The sequence below is a fragment of the Capricornis sumatraensis genome, chromosome 2, assembly GCF_032405125.1.
Source record: "Capricornis sumatraensis isolate serow.1 chromosome 2, serow.2, whole genome shotgun sequence".
In the NCBI taxonomy this organism is placed as follows: Eukaryota; Metazoa; Chordata; class Mammalia; order Artiodactyla; family Bovidae; genus Capricornis; species Capricornis sumatraensis.
The window spans coordinates 115,254,315-115,276,607 of NC_091070.1; the positions used below are offsets into that span (position 1 = coordinate 115,254,315).

Consider the following 22,293-nt stretch of genomic DNA (forward strand, 5'->3'; position numbering starts at 1 on the left):
TTCTGTAGGAAAGTTATAAGAGACAGCACTTACTAGAAGTGGTACCAGCCCTTGCTTTAAAAACCCTTGTCTTGGGGACTTTGTTGGTGGTCCAGTGGCTAAGACTTCGTGCTCCCAATGCAGAGGGTCCGAGGTCTGATCCCTGGTTGGGGAACTGGATCCCATATGCTGCAACTAAGAAGTTTGCATGGCACAACTAAAGATTCGGCATGCCTCAACTGAAGATTTGGCATGCCTCAACTAAGACCCAGTGCAGCTAAATAAATAAATAAAGATTAAAAAGCCGTGTCTTCCCACAAAACGGTCTGGCATCTCCCCTCAACAGAAAAGACAGTGGCTGGCTTCCTCTCTTGACATGTACGAGCTATACCTGCAAACTCGAGAAGTGCCCGTCCAGCTGGGCAGAGCCAGGAGAGGGTTCCTTTGGTTTGTGGCCTGCCCATTCTGCCTGTTAGGCAGGCATATGCCTGAGTTGGTTGCTTGGAGTTGTCTTAGGCCAAGTTTATGTTTTAATGCCAGTGGCTTGTCCAGCCATCCCAGTCTCGTCGGTCATGACGGGAGGGAGTGAGGGTCAGAGAGGTCCAAAGTGGATCACTTGGCAGTGAAACTGCGAGGAGAGCGACAGGGGGTCTGGCTACTGGGGAAGTTGACTCAACGTTTCTCTGGCTGGCTTTCTGTCAGCTTCCTAACCAACTATGTCTGTAAAGTATCCTTTGTGGAGCTCAGGTTATTGGTTGAGGGGCCCAGGACAGGTGACTGGAGATGAAGTGCTAAAGAAACAAGAAGACAATGAGTCCTTCTTTGAGAACAAGTATTTATTAGAAAAAACACAGAATACTTGAGTTCCCTTTTAAAGTGGTATGGAGGCAAGGGTGTATGTGTTTACGTTGCTGTCGTTCAGTCGCCAAGTTGTGTCCAATTCTTTGCGACCTAATGGACTGCAGTGCACCAGGCCTCCCTGTCCCTCACTATCTCTTGGAGTTTGCCCAGGTTCATATCCATTGAGTCAGTGATGCCATCCAACCATCTTACCTATGTCGCCCTCTTCTCCTTCTGCCCTCGGCCTTCCCCAGTGTCAGGGTCTTTTCTAATGAGCTGACTCTTTGCATCAAATGGCCAGGTATTGGAATTTCAGCTTCAGCATCAGTCCTTCCAGTGAATATTCAGGGTTGATTTCCTTTAGGATTGACTGGTTTGATCTCCTTGCTGTTCAAGGGACTCTTGTGTGTTTATAGCACAAGTCAAATGCTTAAGGGCTGCTAGTGCTAAGTCGCTTCAGTTGTGTCCGACTCTGTGTGACCCCATAGACTGCAGCCCACCAGGCTCCTCCATCCATGGGATTTTCCAGGCAAGAGTACTGGAGTGGATTGCCATTGCCTTTTCCGGCTTAAGGGCTAGCAGGATGCAAAGAATAGGAGTGGTCATCATTCAAGAGTTAGTTGAGGAAAAGATTCTGGAAGGAGGGGAGTCTCCTGGCAGTTTTTAGAAGGAGAAACAGGAATTTGTAGGGAGCCTGTTGCAGGCTGGAGAGGAACCTCCCCCCCCCCCCCCCCGCTTCTGTCCTCCTGAAGTCACTGGCTAAGAATGTGGAGGTGATGTTCTATGATGTTCTGGGTCCTCTCCCCCGTTACAGTTGGTAGCTTAGATGCGGTGGCTAGGTCTGCGTCTCCCTTGTACCTCAGTGGAAGAAGAGGACACCCACCCCTTGAGGGAGGAGGGGGACTGCGAAGACGAGCACAGACTCTACTGTCGATTCAGGTGGCCCTTGCTAGTTACTGGCTTTATGGTTTGACCTCAGCAGTTTGAAAACCAAAGACTAACTTTCTTCTGCCACCAAGTACTTGCCCATCAATTGTGTTTTGAACTCAGGAAGGTGAAACCACTAGTTTAAAGCCCACCTTAACAAAGTAAATCACAAAGGTGAATCTTCTGAGACAAATGGCAAAAAAAAAAAAAAATTTTTTTTAAGCAAAATGAAGACTTCTTGGATTGGCTGTTATTCTGGGTTGTTCGTTTTATGATTTGTCCTTTTTATGCCAACAATTTAAAAAATTGACTCAAATAACACTTCTATTTTTATGATGTGTAAAGAAAGGTATCCCTTGCTTTAAGAAAACCCAGGCTTTTGAAAGTTTGTGTTGAAAGTATTAGCATCCCCTTCAGGAGGATTTACTTCAGAACACATTTGTTTATCTTTCTAGGAAAATTTTAGGTGAAACGAGATATACCTGTAGAGTGATTTTTGGTTTACAGATAGTTTAGTTATCACAGCTGCCTGTGAGAAGTGCAGAGCGTGGTCTTCCCATTTTATCAGTGTGAGAGCTGAAGCGTGAGGTGTTACGTGGCTTGTCCACCGTCACACAGTAGGCTTGACGTAGGGTGAGGAAGAAACTTCATTCCTCTTTTCCACTCCACCCTCCTAAGCCTTGAGCCTCATGACAGATGCTTACTCTTTATCTTGTGAATTCTAGGCTTTGCTTTTTATTCCTTTGCTTTTGTTAAAATTGGGAAACCAATAAAAAATATTCTTAGCCATCTTGTGGGCCTTACCAGTACAGTTCCTGAAGTGCTTCAAGACGACTGCTGGTGAGGCTGTCTACTGTTCTTTCCCAGTCAGATGAATTTAGTTCTGCCTGAGCCCCTCTGCTACAAAGACCTCATATGCCAGAAAAGCACTGTGAGAGACAAAGAATTACATGATGTTAGTACAGGAAAGGACGAGAGGTACTGTAGTCCGGCCCCTTCATTGCAGGACATTGATCAGGCCAACTTAAGCTCATGTCCTCACTCTGCCATTTAATACCTGTGTGTCTTTCAAACTGTTTAACTTCTCTGAATCTCATTTTCTCATCTGTTAAGAAAAATAACAATGTCTACCTCACCAGGTTATTGTGAGGATTAAATGAATACCTGTAACATATTAGGTGCTTATTCTATATAATTTTCTTCTCATTTTTCAAGGGTAAACAAAAAAAAAGGGCAGATTTGATCTAGAACTCACATGTCTAGACTGTCAGTCATGCCTACTCAGTACCTTGGCCTGCTCCCTCCCTGCCACTGTGGCAGTATCACTGATTTCTTTTCTTGTGCCCCTGCCCCAAACACATGCACACGCTGGGTCTTCCAGAGACTTGTTTTCATTATTATCTAGAGTTTCACAGCTAGTGAGTGGCAGCATTGGCGCTGGGATCCAGGTCTCCTGGGTTTTCTCTTTGTGTCCTGAAGCACATTGTTTTCATCAGAAGTAACGTCTGAAGGATATTTAGACAAAAGCAAATGAATGGGAACTAAATAAAATAGTGGTAGGCCCTTTGCTTCAGAGGAGATCTGTGGGATGGTTGTCCCTGCATTAGATAACTCAAAATTTGTTTGTTTTAAGTCTCAGGATATGATGGCTTTGATAGTAACTTACTAATTATGTTTGACTTAGGGTCTTACAAATGACAAGAATAGTGATCACTTTTTGAACATTGCTGTGTGCCAGGCATTGTGCTAGAGACTTCACATACACAACAGTTGGAGTTCTTACAGCAGACCTGCAGAACAGGTAGCTAGTATTCCCACTTTGTAGATGAGAAAGCTGAGTTTCCCAGGAAGTAATTTTCCCTCAGCCACGTGAGTGATCAGCAGCAGCCAGGTCACATACCCACTCTTGTTGAACTCCGCACTCCCCCCAGACTGCTCCTGAGTGTCAGTTTGAATTCCTGGGCATAACCCGAGCGCTGAGCTTCCTCTGAAGGATATGTGACAAATTAGAGACATCAGTTGTGTGCGTATACCTGTGCTGGTAGAGCCTGGGGGGCTAGTGGGATGTTGGGTTCTGAGTGAAGAGAAGGGTGCCCAGCCAGGGTCGTGTGGCACTGTTCTCTGCTCAGCGCTGCCCATGGCCGCCCCCCAGAGTGGGGCCCACTGCTTCCTCCCAGGGGCTCCAGAGACGCTGTGGCGCGCCCGCAGGGGCTTACAGTCCAGCACACGCGGAGAAAGGACAGCACAGTGTACACAGTGCTTAGGCAGAAAGCTGGGCCGTGTGCTCTGAGGGGCAGAGAAGTTTGGTAGGCCACCTCTGGGCCGGCTTCTGGCTTCCTTCGAGTGGTCTGAGGGATAGGAGGCCCTCCGCAGGGGAGACGGCACAGTGTGGCGAGGCTGGGCCAGCGCCGTCCAGTAGCAAGAGAGTGCAAGCATTTGTGTCGTTGAAAATTTTCTAGGAGCTGCCTAAAAGGCAGGAGAGAGAAGCTGGTGAATTCATTTTAATGTGTATTCCATTTAACTCAATATATTAAAAATATGTTATTTCGACATGCAGTCAATATAAGAAGGTACTCCTGAGGTCCGCTGCTGGCAGCCCATTCTCAGTGGTCTGTCTCCTGCCTTTGCTGTTGAATTCCAGCAGCTGGGCTCCCTGTGTCTGCCCCATCCAGGCTCTGGACCTCCAGCCTTCGCGCTTCTCATCCACGCTAGTCCCTGCAGTCGGGCCTGACTTTTTAGAGGCTAGGTCTGACCCTGTTAGTCCTTGTAGAAAGCCCTCAGCAGCTCCCCTCTGTAAAGAATGGAATCCGTAACCGGCCCTAACCTTTTCCTCTGCCCCTACACTTGCTAACGTGAGTGTGTTGTTTTAGTTCCCAAAGCCTTTGATGTTCCTTGTGTGCTGCACGCAAAGTTGCTTCAGTTGTGTGACTCTGCGCCCGTTTGGACTGTAGCCCGCCGGGCTCCTCTGTCGGGGGGATTCTCCAGGCAAGAATACTGGAGTGGGCTGCCATGCCCTCCTCCAGGGGATCTTCCTGACGCAGGGATTGAACCTGCATCTCTTACGTCTCCTGCCTAGGCAGGCAGGTTTTTTCACCACTCGAGCCACCTTCTCACTGAATTCTCACAGCAGCTTTGTGAGATAGGCAGAGCAAGGCACACAAGTTGTCCGCATTTTTCAGGTGGAGAAGCTAAGGCTTGGAGAGTTTGAGAGGGCTTCCTAAGGTCCACCAGCTCTTCAGCGGTAGAACCAGGATGAGAACCCGTGTCTTTTCCGTTTTCTCTCCTGCTCACGCCTCTTGTCTGGCCCTTCCCGCTCTTCTCCTCCTGTGGTGCATTGACAGGCTCAGCAGATATGCTGTGCTCTCAGCCTCCTTCTGTGCCTCAGCTTTTCGCCGTTTCCTCCCCTAGCACGACCTTGCACAGCACAGCTTCCCGCTGGAGTTCTGCCTCTCCGCCTGCCTCCCCCTCCAGATTCCTTTTAAAAGCCTGTCTCCTTTCTGATTCTTCCTTTGGCCATCCCCTCAACCACATCTACTTTGTAGTCACCAATACCAACTTAACATGCATTTTCTCTTTTTTTAATTGATTTATTTTTCACTGAAGGATAATTGCTTTACAGAATTTTGCTGTTTTCTGTTAAACCTTAACATGAGTCAGGTATACATATGTCCCCTCCCTTTTGAACCTCCCTCCCATCTCCTTCCCCTCTAGGTTGATACAGAGCCCCTGTTTGAGTTGCCTGAGACATACAGCAAATTCCCGTTGGCTATCTATTTTACACATGGTAATGTAAGTTTCCATGTTGCTCTTTCCATACATCTCACCCTCTCCTCCCCTCTCCCCATGCCCGTAAGTCTATTCTCTATGTCTGGTTCTCTGTTGCTGCCCTGTAAATAAATTCTTCAGTACCATTTTTCTAGATTCCGTATATATGTGTTGCTGCTGCTGCTGCTAAGTTGCCTCAGTCGTGTCCGACTCTGTGTGACCCCATAGACAGCAGCCCACCAGGCTCCCCCGTCCTGGGGACTCTCCAGGCAAGGACACTGGAGTGGGTTGCCATTTCCTTCTCCAATGCATGAAACTGAAAAGTGAAAGTAAAGACGCTCAGTCGTATCCGACTCTTAGCAACCCCATGGACTACAGCCTACCAGGCTCCTCCGTCCATGGGATTTTCCAGGCAAGACTACTGGAGTGGGGTGCCACTGCCTTCTCCAATATATGTGTTAGAATACAGTATTTATCTTTCTCTTTCTGATTCACTTCAATCTGTATAATAGGTTCTAGGTTCATCCACCTCATTAGAACTGACTCAAACACATTCCTTTTTGTGGCTGAGTAATGTTCCATCGTGTGTATATACCACAGCTTCTTTCTCCATTCATCTGTTGATGGACATGTCTAGGTCGCTTCCATGTTCTAACTATTGTAAATAGTGCTGCAGTGAGCAATGGGATGCATAGCATGCATTTTCTTGTTTGGTGGATGCTTCACTGCCTGTGTACAAAGCTGAATTCTGGAAATCTGGGAGATTGGAAGGCTTTGTGAGCTTAACCAGTTCTTATAGCCAGGTTGATGTCACTCCCTGCAGCAAGTCCATAGAGAGGCTGTCACCTTCCTACTTCATTTTGCTTTGTTTTGCAACCATGAAACTGAATTTAACCCTAACAAACATGTGTTATGAGGTTACTCAGAGCTCTTCCTTTTGATGAGGTGTGTGTGTTTACAATATTTTGGTGTCTAGAAGATTCCTTTGCGTGTATTGTCTGGCTTCATCCTTCAAAATATAGTTATTAAATGTCTACTATGTACTGTGTTCTGAAGCTGCTGTGTGCTCTAGAGAATAAGAGACAGTGAAGTTTATCATTAAATGAGGAAAGTAGGTATTAAACAATCAGGAAAACACCCAAATAACTAGTTACTGTTGAGTTAGGCATTGCAATGGGAAATTTCGGGGGAGATTCAGCTTATTGAGTATCAGAGAAAACTTCACTGAAAAGAAGCATTTGTTTACGCAGAACCGTGAAGAAAGTGTGAGTTAGCCTGGCCGAGGTGGGTGAGGAGGCCCCTGGGTTTGGAATGTAGTAAGCAAGGTGGGTGTGGGTAAGGGTGCTGAGTGACAGGAGGTGAGGGCCTGCCAGGCCCATGCTGCGGGCTTGGAGCGTCATACCAGGACAGTGGGAGGCCACTAAAGGGAGGTGTGCATTCTAAGTTCTCTTTTGAAGAAACCCCTCCCAGCGTGTGTAGAGAATGGTTGGCTTCTGGAGGAGTGGAGGCTAGAGGAGATGTGAGGAGGCCAGTTGTTCTTCTACCAGTGTGTGTCAGGGCAGAAGTAGGTGGATCCCCAAAATAACGGTGAAGAAGGGCAGTGTTAGTCACTCAGCTGTGTGTGCCTCTTTGTGACCCCATAGACTGTAGCCCCCCAAGCCCCTCAGTCCATGGGATTCTCCAGGCAAGAATACTGAAGTGGGTTGCCGCTTCCTTCTCCAGGGGACCTTCCCGACCCAGGGATCGAACCCAAGTCTCCCACATTGCAGGCAGATGCTTTTCCGTCTGAGCCACCAGGGAAGGCCAGCATCTGTCAGGAAGGAGCAAAAGTAGGTGGATTCCAGAAATAATGGTGGGTAATATCAATAGGACTTCATGGCTGATTAGACTTGAGGGAGTGTCAGAGACAGCTCAGGTTTCTGGCTTGAGCAACTGTGTGGCCCCGTCTCCTGAGGAGAAACCATTTGCCCAGGAGCCAGGGTTAGGCTTAGGCTGGGGAGATTGATTTCAGTGTGAACATTTTAGCTCCGAGGGATTGGTAACAGGGATTTGGTCCTGCCAGTCACCCTTTGAGGAAAGTGTCATTATCCACATTTGTTACTGAGAAACTGAGGCATGGAAGGTTGGGTGACTTGCCTGAAGCTACACGGCCAGGAAAAGGCTAAGTTGAAGCTGGAGCCCGTAGTTTACCCCTGAGGCTATGCTTTCTAGCCCTTACCGCACGGGCCGCATGCTAAGTCTGAAATGAGGAACCAAGCTAGGCAGCCCTATCACACCCCAGTTCTCTGTCTCCCTCCTCCACACACACTGTCTACCAAGTGGTCTGCTCTGATTATTCAACATGTCCCCAGATCTCTTGTTCTCCAGAATCCTTCTAAAAGTGGAAAGGAGAGCTTTCCTGGCCCTGCCTAGGATCAGAACACGGCGGGAGTCATTCCCACTTCTCCATGTGTTGTCCACTCACTCTTGTCCTGTTCCCCTGACCTCTGACACATACTGAGTGTAGGTCACCCAAGCTGGATCTGGGCAGAAAACGCAACAGAACTGTTTGCAGAGGACTTCGCACTTCCAGAAACTTAGCCAACATCACGTCTTTGACCCTCACTTCAGCCCTGGGAGAAAGGAAGGGCATGTGCCTTCCCTAAGCACACATTTTGGGTCACGTGTCCTCCATGCACCGGACACTGTGCTGGACCTTGGCTGGTGATGCAAGGTTGAGTAAGATGCCGTCCTTCTTCTCAAGGGGTTTAAGATCTAATAGAGAAAGCAGAGGGCATGGTACAAGGAGTGTCTGTGTGCGCTCCGTTGCTCGGTTGTATCCGACTCTTTGTGATCCCATGGACTGTAGCCCACCAGGCTTCTCTGTCTGTGGGGAAATCAACCCTGAGTATTCGTTGGAATGACTGATACTGAAGCTCCAATACTTTGGCCATCTGATTCGAAGAGCCACCTCATGGGAAAAGACCCTGATGGTGGGAAAGATTGAAGGCAAAAGGAAAAGGGACTGACAGGATGAGAAGGTTGGATGGCATCACTGACTCAGTGGACATGAGTTTGAGCAAACTCTGGGAGATGGTGAAGGACAGGTAACAACGAAACACGGGGGAACCAGGTGATAGACTCAGAAGCTAAGGGACTTGTTTTGAGAGTTCCTCGAAGTTACGGTCCTCTGAATAAGGAATCACTTGAAATAGCATTCACGCCACAGACCTGCTGAGTTGAATTCGTAGGGTTGAACCCTCACATAATTCATATGCTGCTCATCAGCTAGTTAATGATCCACTTGAGATGTGAGCCTTCTCTGGCTACATTGCCAGACTCTCCCACTCCATTTTTCTGCCCTCTACTTTTACAGAATTGACATGTGAGGAAGTCAAGTGGGTGGTGGCCTATAATTGGAATTAGCACCTGAACTTCTCTGATTTCCAAGCCCAGCCCTTTTTGGCAATATCATTTCAAGTCTTAACTTTGCACTCTGGTTCTGATTGAAACCGCTGCTTTTATTTGATCTGTACCCTTTTCTACCTCTAAATGTCTTCAGTTACATAAGCTGTTAGTGAGCATTTGTGTCGTATTCTGTCAGCAAGGGCTGTCTGCACACTGGCCTTTTCTCTGTACTATAGGCATGTGCTGTGTTTCCAGTCTCAGACCACAGGGAAAGTTCTACCCAGAGGCAGAATCCTTAGAAAGTTAGGGTGCCAGGAAGCTGCCTAAAGCTCCACCCTGGCAGATAAGGGAAGCCAGACCAGTAAGACCAGGTCAGGGTTCAGAGAGTGTGGACTTTATTTAGATCTAAGGTCCTGGCGGGGTAGCTCTTTCCTGGTTTACTATTCCTCACTCTGGGCAGGGATTCAAGATCACTTTGCCCCAAACTGAAAACACCTAGGTCAGCCTATGTATAGTGTGCCCTTTATATCTGTCATGTGTTATAGCTTTATATACATATATTTATATATGTATTATGTATCTATATTTCATGTATATATCTTGTCGCACATATTCGTCTGCACATGTGAGGTGTATATATGTGTGTTTATACATTGTATGGGTTTCCCTGGTGGCTCAGACGGTAAAGCGTCTGTATGCACGCAAGCATGTAAAAAGGAAAATAAAGCCCAGTAAAGACCAATTGGATCTGCATTTGGGCATAGCTTTTTGTTTAGGAACACAGACCCTGCAGTCAGATCAGCTTTATGCACATTTTATCTTTGCTTACTTAAGCTCCCTGTTCACTCACCTGAGAATGGAGATGTGCTCCTGCCTCACCAGGCTTCTTATGGTTATTAAATAGGATAATGTATGTCAGATGTTTAGCACAGTACCTGGTAGGTAATAAGAGATAATTCTTATCACAGGACAGGGATATTCTCAGCCTTGTGCTCATTCTCACATTTGTGGTGGGACGGGGATGAGGATGGAGAGACCAGCAGTCTTCCGTCGGAAGGGGGTGCTGCCATGCAGCTTCAGCCAGTTGTCACTGCATGAGACTCAAGACCCAGCAGTGCCAGAACTTCGGCCTTTTCAAGAAAAAACAGAAACCTGTATTTTTAAAGATGAAATTGCCTGATTTTTAAAGTTTTTAGCAGTTAATTTTAAACATATACATACAGATCAGTCCTTAAGTCATGTTTGATTCTTCTTGACCCGATGGACTAGCATGCCAGTCTCCTCTGTCCTCCACAATTTTCTGGAATTTGCTCAGATTTATGTCCATTGAGTCAGTGATGCTATCTAACCATCTCATTCATGCTCTGTCGACGGCCTCTCCTTTTGCCTTCACTATTTCCCAGCCATCAGGGTCTTTTCTAGGCGGCCAAAGTATTGGAGCTTCAGCATCAGTCCTTCCAATGAAAATTCAGGGTTGATTTCCTTTAGTATTGGTTGATTTGACTTCTTGGAGTCCAAAGAACCCTCAAGAGTCTTAATTGGAAAGCATCAGTTCTTCGGTGCTCAGCCTTCTTTATGGACAGGCTCTCCCATCCATATATGACTACTGGAAAAACCATAGCTTTGACTATATGGACCTTGGTCTGCAAAGTGACATCTCTGCTTGCTAATATGCTATTTAGGTTTATCGTAGCTTTCCTTTCAAGGACCAAGTGTCTTTTAATTTCCTGGCTGTATCACAGTCCACAGTGATTTTGGAGCCCAAGAAAAGAAAATCTGTCACTGCTTCCACTTTTTCCCCTTCTATTTGCCATAAAGTGATGGGACTGGATGCCATGATCTTAAGTTTTTTTCAGTGTTGAATTTCAAGCCAGCTTTTTCACTCTCCTCTTTCATCCTCATCAAGAGGTTTTTTAGTTCCTCGTCATTTTCTGCCATTAGAGTGGTATCATCTGCATATCTGAGGTTGTTGATGCTTCTCCTAGCAACCTGAATTCCACCTTGTGAGTCATCCAGCCCAGTGACTTCACATGATGTTCTCTGAATGGAAGTTAAATAACCAAGGTGACAATATTCAGCCTTGTCGTACTCCTTTCCCAATTTTGAAGCGGTCAGTTGTTCCATGTCTGGTTCTACCTGTTGCTTCTTTATCCTTGTACAGCTTTCTCAAGAGTCATGAAAGGTGGTCTAGTACTCCCGTCTCTTTAAGAATTTTCCAGTTTATTGGGATCCACACAGGCAAAGGCCGTAGCAGTCAGTGAAGCAGAAGAAGACGCTTTTCTGGAACCCCCTTGCTTTCTCCATGATCCAGCGAGTGTGGGCAGTCTGGTCTCTAGTTCCTCCGCCTCCTCAAAGCCCAAAGTGCACATCTGTAAGCTCTCAGTCCACACACTGGTGAAGCCGAGCTCGAAGGATTTTAAGCAGAACCTTACTAACCTTGCTAATATGTGAAATGAGCACAACTGTGATAGTTTAAACATTCATTGCCATTGCCCTTCTTTGGGATTGAAATGGAAACTGACATTTTCCAGTCCTGTGGCCACTGCTGTGGTGGTGGCAGTTTGACTCTTGCAACCCCGTGGACTGGAGCCCGCCAGGCTCCTCAGTCCATGGTGTTTCTCAGGCAAGAGTACTGGAATAGGTTGCCATTTCCTTGTCCAGGGGATCTTTCCAAGCCAGGGATCGAGCTCGTGTCTCCCACATTGCAGGAGAATTCTTTACAGCTGAGTCACCAAAGAAGCCTAGTGGCTACTGCTGAATTTTCTGAATTTGTTGGCATATTGAGTGCAGCACTTTAACAGCATCATCATTTAGGATTTTAAATAGCTCAGCTGTAATTCTGTCACCTCCACCAGCTTTGTTCGTAGTGATGCTTCCTAAGGCCCACTTGACTTTGCACTCTGGGATGTCTGGCTCTAGGTGAGTGATCATACCATCATCATTATCTGGGTCATTAAGATTTTTTTTTCACTTCTCCTCTTTCCTCAGCTATTTGTAAAGCCTTCTCAGACAACCACTTTGCCTTCTTGGATTTCTTTTTCTTTGGGATGGTTTTGGTCACTGCCTACTGTACAGTGTTACGAACCTCCATGCGAAGTTCTTCAGGCACTCTGTCTACCACATCTAATCAGTCCCTTGAATACACACACAAGCACACCCCCCCATATCCATAGTTGTTCGGGCATTCTCTCTACCGCATCTAATCCCTTGAACACACACACACACACACACACACACACACAAATACCATAGGCCAACAGAATGATATGTGGGCTGGTCACCGCCCTTCAGCTTTGCTGTCTGAAAGATCACCAGCCTTTTCTTGCTTCATCACACACCCTCTAAGCTCGGATGAGGAGGCTGTTTCTCCTTATTTTCATAGAGCACCTGTCCTGTGTCTGCTGCTGGGGAGCATACTGGGAAGAACACCCTGTAACCTTTGCCCTCTGGCAGGGCTAACACACCAGATGCTCAGGAGCAGGGAGGAACATCTGTGTCAGAATGTGGGTTGCATTGTAAAGAAAAGGATGAGGAAATGGAAGATTTCTGGGAACTGATAGGGAGTTTCTTTGAAGGTCTATTAAATGAAAAAAGCAAAGTGTAAAAAGTGTAGGATACTACCTGTTGTGGAAACAAGAAAGGAAAATAAGAATATTTATATGTGTTTGTTTAGTTTTTACAAGAAGAAACACAGAAAACCAAAAACAAATGGAAGTGGTTTCCTGGGGAGGAGTGGGATGAAGGGACAAGGACACTTCTGAATGTGCCTTTTAAATTGCATTTTGAGTTTTCAACCATGTAAATGTTTGACAGATTTAAAAAATAAATAACTCTGAAAAAGCAAACCCTAAAGTTAAGTACAGATATAAACAGAAATCTAAGGACTTCCCCAGCGGTACAGTGGTTAAGGCTCCATGCTTATCGTGCAGGGGATGCAGTTTGGAGCCCTGTTCAGGGAACTAACATCCCGCATGCTACACAGCGCAGCAAAAAAAAAAAAAAAAAGAACGAAACCTAAATGCATTTCAAATTGATAGCATAAAAAATTCATCCAAAGTGACTTTCACAAATAGTACTGGCTGTATATACCTAGTGGGATACAGTCTAAGGAGGAGAAGAATTGCAAACTCTAACCTCTACCTAGTTTGCCGTTACTGGTGTTACCGGGATAGTAAGTCTGGAAACAATCTTTGATGTGTAATGGAGAAGAGCAGATGATTATATTATAATAAATATATAAATATATTACTGTTGTTTGTGAGCAAGGTTCTCACTGTGGGAAAAGAAAGATAAAATACGGAATTGGGGGCGATGAGAAAGAACCCTGTAGTGTTGGAGTCAAACAAGATTTCCATGTAAACTCACAATTTCTTAATATGTCCTGGCTCTGTCCATTGAATGGGCTGGGAAGCAGTGGCAGCTTAGCAACAATGAGCACCTAAGCACCCAGTCTTGTTTCTACACACATTTCCTACTAAAAGGAACCAGGGCTCCTTAAAAAAATGTTTGAGTCCAAGTCTGACATAGGGAATGTACAAGGTGAGCCTGGAGTGTTTTTGTTGTTGTTTTTTTGTGCCAGAAAATAAGGCAGATGGTGACACTTTAAAGGACACAGGAGCTGGCTTGTAGAAGCTCCCACCAGCCAAACTGAGACAACTTATGGCAACCCACTCCAGTACTCTTGCCTGGAAAATCCCATGGAGGGAGGAGCCTGGTAGGCTACAGTCCACGGGGTCGCAAAGAGTTGGACACAACTGAGCGACTTCACTTTCACTTAACATTTTTAGAAAAGAAGTAATGGATTCTAATGTATTTGCATTGGAGGGAAAAATTCGTGAGTTCATAGCACTGTTTCAGAAGAGGGATAAAATGACCTTCTTTACAAGATTGCCAGCTAATAGATGCAGACGGAATGATAGACTTAGCAGAGTGCCATTTGCAGCCACCAGTGCGGTAAGTGGCTCAGGCAGGGACCTTTTGGACTGTCGCCCACCGGGCTCCTCTGTCCATGGTATTCTCCACGCAAGATATACTGGAGTGAGTTGCCATGCCCTCCTCCAGGGAACCTTCCCAACCTAAGAATCAAACCCGAGTCTCCTGTGTCCCCTGCATTGGCAGGCAGGTTCTTTACCCACTGAGGCATCAGTCAGTCCCCAGGGAGCATCAGTGGGTAATAAAACTGTTGTGTGGGAAGCTGTTGGACAACAGGATGGTCGTACAGTCTCAAAATAGCACTCCACCCATTTCCCACTAGTTTAAGTGGGAAAATGTAGTTTTGCCATTGAGAAATCTTAGGAGCTCCAGCTCACCTAAGTAATCAAACCTATGCTCATCAGAAATGGGCGAGCTGTGCCACATCGGATACCCAACAGTCTTTTAGAATGCTTAATTTGGACCTGATCCTAAAGAGACAGACAAATCTGCTGTAGGCCGTTCAATAAGGCAGCCGGCCTGAACTCTTCCGTATGTTGGTGTTAGGAGAGAGCAAGAAAAGTAGGTTGGGGTGGGGGAAAGGGGGTAATATTCTAGATTAAATGAATCTAAAAGCTATGAATAAATGCAGTTCTAAGATCTGTGACTTGAAATCCTGTATTGAGGCAGTTGGGAACAACTGTATAGGAGATTAATAAAAGAATTAGGGAAATTTGAATACAGACTATATACTAGATAATATTATATCAAAGTTAAACTCATTGGGTTTGCTGTTGGCATTGTGGTTATATAGAATTTTAGGGGTCCTAGGGGATATATGCTGACATAGTTAGGGGTAAAATGTCATGACATCTGCAACTCTCAAATGGGAAAAAGTGTATAATCATAAAAAGATAAAGCCAGTGTGACAAATGTTAATTGGTGAATCTAGATGAAGGGTATGTACGTATTCATCATGCTGCTCATTTAACTTTAATATGTAGGTTTGAGATTTTTCCCAAAAAATATTGGGATAAGTCAAATGCTAGCTGCAGTGGTCAGGGAATTCATAGAATCAATGCCATTTGACCAGAGCCTTGAAAAAGGAGGAATGAAGAGGAGAAGGAATGGAGGCCATGATAAAGCAGAGGCAAGAATGAGTGCAGCATCTTTTAAGATCCAGTAGAGGCAGGACAAAGTGAACAATAAGAGTGAATTTGAAAAGGTACTTGGATCCACTTGATGAAAAGCCTTTAATAGTAGGTGACACACATATCTGATCATATAGAGAGTAACAAGGGAAATCCTAGGTTCTTGATCTGAGGGGACCCAAAGAAATAGTGTTTGGGAAAGTTAGTCCATTGTGGTAGAATACTGGAGGAACTGGAGAGTGTAAACAAGAGCTGTTTTTTCTTCTTCTTCTTCTTTATTTTTTTTTTAGTAATTTGAGGCAGTGGACATATGGCTTAAAGTGATGGATAGCAATGATAATAAAAAGGAACGAGCAACTCTGGGAAACATAAAAGGACGTAGCAGTCTCTGACTGGATAAACATGGGGCTTAATGAGAAGTTGGATCAGCAGATCTGTCTCAGTGATGCCATTTAGAGGGCCACAGATTTGGGGGAATTTCTCTACTTTCCGGGGCCTCCTATGTTCCCATCGGGTTTAGGCTGGTTGGAGTCTGATCTCTGCTGCTGAATTTTAATGGGAATGTCATCACGAAGGGGAGAACCTGCATGATAGTCTCGATCTGCTAATACAAGCATTTCTCCCTCCTCTAATTCAGTGGTGGTTTTTCTTCCTTTAAGCTCTAAAAGAGGGAAAAAAAAAAAACCACCCTGCACCTGTTACAATTATGTTGTAATCCCCCTTGTCCTCCACTGTCTCTGACCTATGCTGTGATTTTTTTTTTTTTTGAGAGGAACTTTCCATGGCTGCTGAAATGATCTTGTCTTTGCCTCAACAGTCCTTTACAGCCAGGTGCATAAATCTTGGCCTAGTGTGCCCTTAGTTACGTTGAACAGTTCACAACCCAGCCCAAATGCAAAACCAAACCAGGTTAAGTTACCAGACCATTCATTCCTTCTAAGCTTTAATGTGGGCATAGGAAACCATTCTCTCACAGAGCCAAGCAGAACAAGGCAAGGAGGAAGCCCAAGCTTTGCTAGGATGGGATGGGTTTCCTCCTGAGGTAGTGAGCAGGGAGTTCAGGCCCATTCTGGGTAACCCAGTGGTGGGATGTGATGGATCTGGCCGAAGACAGCAGATGAGCAGCTGGAATAAAAGACCTTTAAAAGTTTACGAATCCCTTGCTGCTGCGGGAAGTAGTTCTGCCCCTCAGCATTTGTACTGAAGTTCTGCGTGTTCGCCTCATCCATTCCCTGCAAGTGCCTGTGTCTTATTCATTTCTGTACCCCTAGCACCAGCGTAGTATCTAAAGCAGCGCTGTCCAATAGAACTTTCTTCAGCGAAGGAACTGTTTTATTCTGCATTATTCTATAAGGTAGCCACTAGCTGAAGTACAACTGAGAAACTGAATTGTAAATTTTGTTTTAAATTTACATATCTGTGTGGCTAGTGGCTATTGTATTAAATAACACAGGTTTGGATTCTGAGACTCTCCCTCCCCCATTTTATTGAGATCTAATTGACATATGCTGCTGCTGCTGCTAAGTCGCTTCAGTCGTGTCTGACTCTGTGCGGCCCCAATATAGCTCTATCTAAGTTTAAGATGGACAGCATAAGGACTTGACACCCATGTGTTGCAAAATAATTCCCACAGGCATCTTCCCTGGAGGTCTAGTGGCTAAGACTCCGTGCTCCAAATTCAGGGGGCCTGGGTTCAACCCTGGTCAGGGAACTAGATCCCCCATGCAGCAACTAGGGCCACCCCTCCACACAGCCACAGTTAAATAAAACGATTACCACAGTAAGTTTAGCTATCATTCAGAGTTCTAGGACATTTACTCAATGATAAGCTAAGTTGAATCTTTACCTTGGATGAGGAGGTGGAGGTCAGGGCGGGGCATGATAGACTAGAATAATTTGAAGATAGCCAGAAGTTGTAGCTTCTGGAAGTTTGCCTTGTCTGGTTGGCAGATGTAGTAATGGGGAGGAGAGAAGAAAGAACATCTAGGAAGAAGGAGCAGTATGTGCCACACGTAAGATGAGACACGGGAGCCAGAAACCATGGCAAGTGAAAGACCAGGGAAGAGCGGGGACCGCAGTCAGGACAGAGCGCTTACCGTGTCAGGCATGGGGCGTGCTGACCAGCAAGACCGCCGTGACCTGGTGGACCTTAAGCCCAGAGACAAACGGACAAGCAGTCCCATTGGGTGTTCACGCTGCAGTTAGGATAGGCACTGGGAGCTGCGGAGACGGTGGAGGGGCCGGCTAACTAGCGCTTCCTCTTCGCTGCCGCGTCCGTGACCTTTCTCCCAGGTGCAGTGGTGAAACTCGAAAAGGCTTCAAGCAGCAGCGAGGTGCAGGTGAATCTGCAGTGTAGCAAGCTGGACCTACTGCACTGTGGCCAGCTTCCACCCCGGGTTCTTTTTAGCCTGCTAGTGGTTTTTCTTCTGAACCAACCGTCTCCAGTGTCTTGTCTGGTTTATGTCTTGTTTTGTTTTCCTTTCTTCCCCTTCTCCTGCGTCACTCTCTCCTGGGCCCCACGCTTTCTTCTTCCTTGATGTCCTTCTGTCTCTGATCCAAAGATCAGCCAGTAAAAAGCACTCTCACCTGTCCAGGTAAGTGGGGTGCCAGGGTGAGGGGGGAGGAACCGCCCCCTTTTATATGTGAAACTTATGTACTTGTATTGTATGTATTAGTTGAATAGTTAATACTTTCACATGACTTAGAGTTTAAACGGTAACAAATGAGAAGATAATGGAAAGATTCCAGCTCCATCCCTTTGCCCCGGCAGTTTTCTCCCTCAGAGGCAGCCAGGGAATATGTTTCTTTTGTACCCTTCCAGAGATATTTTGCACGTTTTATATATATAGGTAAACAAACATATAAGCAAATCATTTTCTTCTCTCCTACCATCTACATAATTCTGCATCATGTTTTTTTCAATCAACAACGTTTCTTGGAGACCATTCCTTATATATAAAGAGACCCCTCATTCTTTTATAGGCTGAAGGCTGTGTCCTTATATTGATATCCTGCAGTTTATTTAACCAGTCACCCACTGCGAACACTTAGATTCTTTGCAGTGTTTTGCCTCTGCACAAGGGCCTCCGTGAAGACCCTTTTACATAGTCATTTGCTGGATATGGCTAGGAGACGCCCTCTGAAGGGGCAGCGACTGTTGATTAGGAACTGGCAGCTCAGACGCTTTTCTAAAAAGGAGAGGCATAGTAAAGCTCTGAGCTTCTCCTGTTCCTGCAAGGTCCTGTTATTAGATCTGGTTTGGTGATCCCTGGTACTTTGAGATTTTAGGGCTGTAGTAGTTTTTAAGCAGGATGCCCTAAGCTGGCTGTAGGAATGGGATTGGAATACTACCATGAAACAGACCCAATTTCTGTTCTCCGTCGTACACACAAAATAAATGGAATCTCAGAAGCTTGGGTCATCATTCTACTCCACCTTTCTAGAAAAGTGTTCAAATTGCCAGTTATCCAACAGGTGAAGTTGCCAGTTACCCAACTAAAGGCCTGGTCACCCTCGTAGAGACACTTGTTTTGGAGAGGGACGAGGAGACGAAGCTAGTAGCGTGAGGACTAGTGTCTCTGCTCCTGCCCCTTCCATCCTCGGCTGTGCCCTGCAGGCCTGTGTGTGTTTTTGACCCTCCCATCCTTGGCTTGCAGTCTTCCCTTCCTCGCAAATCATCGCCTAAAACTAACTAGCTGTTTGTTTTTTCCTATCTTTTTCTCGCATTCATTTTCTCCGCCGCGTCCGTTCTGTTCCATCAGCCCCATTGCAGCCTGGTAAGACCCACCACGTGTGTGTCTGTGCACACCCTGTTCTTGCTATTGTCTCTTTGTCTCCTGACTCCAGGAAGGGCTATTTCCCTTGACGCCTTGCTGGGTAATAAAGAGATCATGTCTGCTCTGCCCGCCTAGCATTCCAGATAGGTGGTATTGCCCGTGGTGCAGACATGGCCAGTCTCCCACCAGATGGAGTGGGGTACAGAGTGAGAGGGTCAGTCTCTTGTTACCCAAGACTCAGGGCCCCTGTCGACAGAGCTTCCTTCTGCTACAAGGGTGGTCCCTCCCTGCTCACTTCGTTGCTGTGCTTTTCTTACTCTTTCTCCAGGTTAAGTAGCCTGTCTTTGGGAGATTCAGCACCTGAACGCAAGTCCCCTTCTCACCACCGCCAGCCCTCTGACGCATATGAGACAACAGGTAACCTTCTCAGGGCATCAGCACATCGGCACAGAGGTGTTCACCCACACAGACAGACCTGCATACCCTAGATACGAGACGACTGAGCCTTTATATTGAGCTCATGATGTGCGCAAGGCATTGTGTTACGGTTTCACCGATTGTCTTATTCAGTCCTTTTATCAGTGGTAGAAAGTAGATTTTATTGTCCCTCTTTTACAGATGAGGGAGCTGAGACACAGAGTGGTTAAGAAATTTTCCAAGTGTGCAAACTTGTAAGACACAAAACCAGGACCTGAAACCAGCGGGGTTTTAGCACTGGAGCCCCTGCTTTCTCCATTAAAGGAAACAGCACCACACACCTTCACAGTGTACAGTACCTAACACATGCCCACAGGGATGGAGTCTGCGGGCAGTTACAGCCTGGCTGTCCTTCTCCCTACATTCTGTGTGTGCTTGTGGCAGAAGGGGTTTGCTCTAGTCATTTATCCTTCCCTGCATTTTGGCACAGGGCCAGCCCTCAGTTGCCCCCATGAGTTATCCATCTCTGCAGAGTCAACACGCACTGGTGACCCACCTTCTGTATTCGCTGAACGTGATTGAATGGAAAACTTCCAGGGTCACTTAGGCTTCGGTCCCAGGGTTGCTTCTCTGAGACATTAGTCTTCAGCCTGCAGTTGGCCAGGCCCCTTTTTTGGCCAGCGCCACCCAAACAAGCCTAAAAAGAGAAACATGCACAAGAGAGACGGACGTCTCAACACCTCAAGAGGGGAGCTTCTTGTGTAGAATACAGAGTAGGTGACAGGGCTTTGTCGATTGCTGAGAGGGCTTGCATTGCAAGAGTGTGTTTGGACAGGCTGTCTAGGGAATCTGGAAGGGCTTTCTGGAGGAAGAAACGCACTAGGGCTCTGCTTGTTTGGCCCTGGCTTGTGTGCACTGACTTCCCAGTGACAGACCCAGCTGAAGCCCCTTCTCCTTCTCCCCTCCTGCCAGGTCTTGTTCAACGCTGCGTCATCATCCAAAAGGACCAGCATGGCTTCGGCTTCACAGTCAGCGGGGACCGCATCGTGCTGGTGCAGTCTGTGCGGCCTGGTGAGTGTTGTGTCTCCCTTGCCAACAGTGGACAGTTCTTAGAAAGTCACCGAGGATGTGACGGTGCCGTAGGACTTGGAGAACTTGCATGTGCTTTTACTAGGGGCCTGAGCGTCCTGTGGCATGCATGGTTCATTCTAGAACTGGTTCCCTGAGCGCTTCTGGGGAAGCCTCCACAGTACTAAGCGTTTCTAGGGATCACACTCCTGGCTTGATTCCCTGTTGGAATTGTGAAAAAGGCAAAATAGCCCTCAGGTCATCAGGCAGGTGCCTGACTGCCCTCCAGGGGAGCTCCTCGTCCAGGTTGGAAGATGCCATGGAGAAATCGAAGACCCACTTTCCTCTTATCACCTTCACATGACCTCGCTCCAGGCATAGATGGTTGCTGTGCTGCAGCAGTTCACAGTTGAGGCAGGCACTCTGTTCCAGATGTCTTTACAGATACAATTACACTAAGTAATAAATGACTGAAAGATGTATGTTGGACAGTACACAAGAAGAAGGGGTACTTGGAAGGTTGTGTTGAGCTAGTTTGTTCGAAGCATAGTATCTCCCTTCTTATTAGTTTGGGGAGCCTTCTTAGAAAGGAGATTTCAGGAGTAAATCAGATCTGATGGAAAATCAGATTTCTGGAGTAGTTTGAAAGATGGCCATAGAGAACACGTTGCCGAGATGGGAATTTGGTGGGAAGACAGTAGAGAGTGGGAGGGCACTATAAGCAAATCAGTTGTGTATGGAAAAGCTTCAGGTACTTCAGAGCTCTGTAATGTCCGGTGGTAGAATCACTGCTGTTAAGTGACGCAGATTGAAGACTATGAGCAGGAAGGAGATGGGAGTGGTGAAGAATATGAGGCAAGTATCTCCAAAAAGAGTGAACTTCATTGTAGCAAATGGGATTGGGCTTGACAGCACTGGACATCCCAGGCAGGAAGAAGAGTACAAGGAAAGGGGTAGGTAACTGGCCAGCATTTTCCTCTAAGTAGAGTGCAAAATGGAAAGGATATGTGCTTTATATAACTTTGGAAGAAATATTTGGAATTTATTTCTATGAAAGGTGAAAAGAAAATTTCAAATTCATGACCAAAATGAGGTATGTGGGCCATACGAGGATATAAATAATTAGCACCCCTTATGTTTAGGAGTTAACTTTAATTGGGGGGAGGTTTGTTTTTCATATCCTAGGATAGAACTCTGAAAAGAAACTTCTTTGCTTCCGTATTCTCTCAAGGTTCCTGGACTAGGGTGAGAGAGCGCGTGGGCCTGCCAGTAACTTGTACTTTGCCTCTGTGATCTCTTTGATAGAGAATGTATGAGGATCCGCTCCAGTGAACTATGAGTTCGGGGCTTCTCCAATTTTTACCCCCGTCTTAGGCCTGAGCAGAGTCAGACTCAGAGAGGAAAGAACAAAAGGATGGCTTGCAGTGAAATATGAGTTTTGGAAAATATGCGTATGAATGTGTATTTTGGGCAGGAGAGGGGAAGAGACCTCATTTGGATTGGCATCGAAATCACAAGAGCCACAGCGCAGCTGCTATTATCTTTCCCAGATTGTAGGGTTCTCAGGCCACTGCTCCCCAAGTGCAGTCTGTGCTCTGCTCCGTCAGAATCACCTAGGCCCTTAGGGTGATGGAAATCCTCATTCCAGGGCCCGAGTCCCGAAGCGCTGGGTCACCCTCTCACAAGGGGGCCAAGCAGTATGCTTTCTGACAGATTCTTCTGGTGATTCTCATGCTTACTGAAGTCTGTAACTTCTCTAATTCCTTTACTCTGAAAAGTTTAAATTTTTTTTAATCTCTAAGTTATTAGTGTTTCATGCATTCAGGCAAAATCACTCTTCCTCTCCACCTTGAATTTTTAGATGACAGTGTAAAAGAGAGTTTTCAAGCTAGTACTTTTCCCACAAATAGCACACTTTAGATTGGGTAGTCTGGGTCCCAGTACCGAAAAGCCAAATTGGAATGTAGTCATCGCTGTAATTTCTCTTTTTGGACTAGAAACATATAGATGTGCTTTGTGGGAGTTTTGTTTTGATCAGACAAATGCAACTTACGGATTTAATGATCATCGGG

The 22,293-nt window shown here is 46.1% G+C and overlaps 1 protein-coding gene across 4 annotated transcripts in view; it reads left to right on the top strand.

The window, feature by feature from the left end:
- The window catches only part of ARHGEF11 (Rho guanine nucleotide exchange factor 11), a 110,347-nt gene that overhangs the window by 44,363 nt on the left and 43,691 nt on the right, over window positions 1–22,293 (top strand). For all 4 annotated transcript variants that reach the window (XM_068966691.1, XM_068966694.1, XM_068966693.1 and 1 more), the window contains exons 2-3: window positions 19,065–19,153; window positions 20,126–20,224. In XM_068966691.1, coding sequence (XP_068822792.1) covers window positions 19,065–19,153; window positions 20,126–20,224 — 188 coding nt within the window. The remainder of the gene's footprint in view (window positions 1–19,064; window positions 19,154–20,125; window positions 20,225–22,293) is intronic.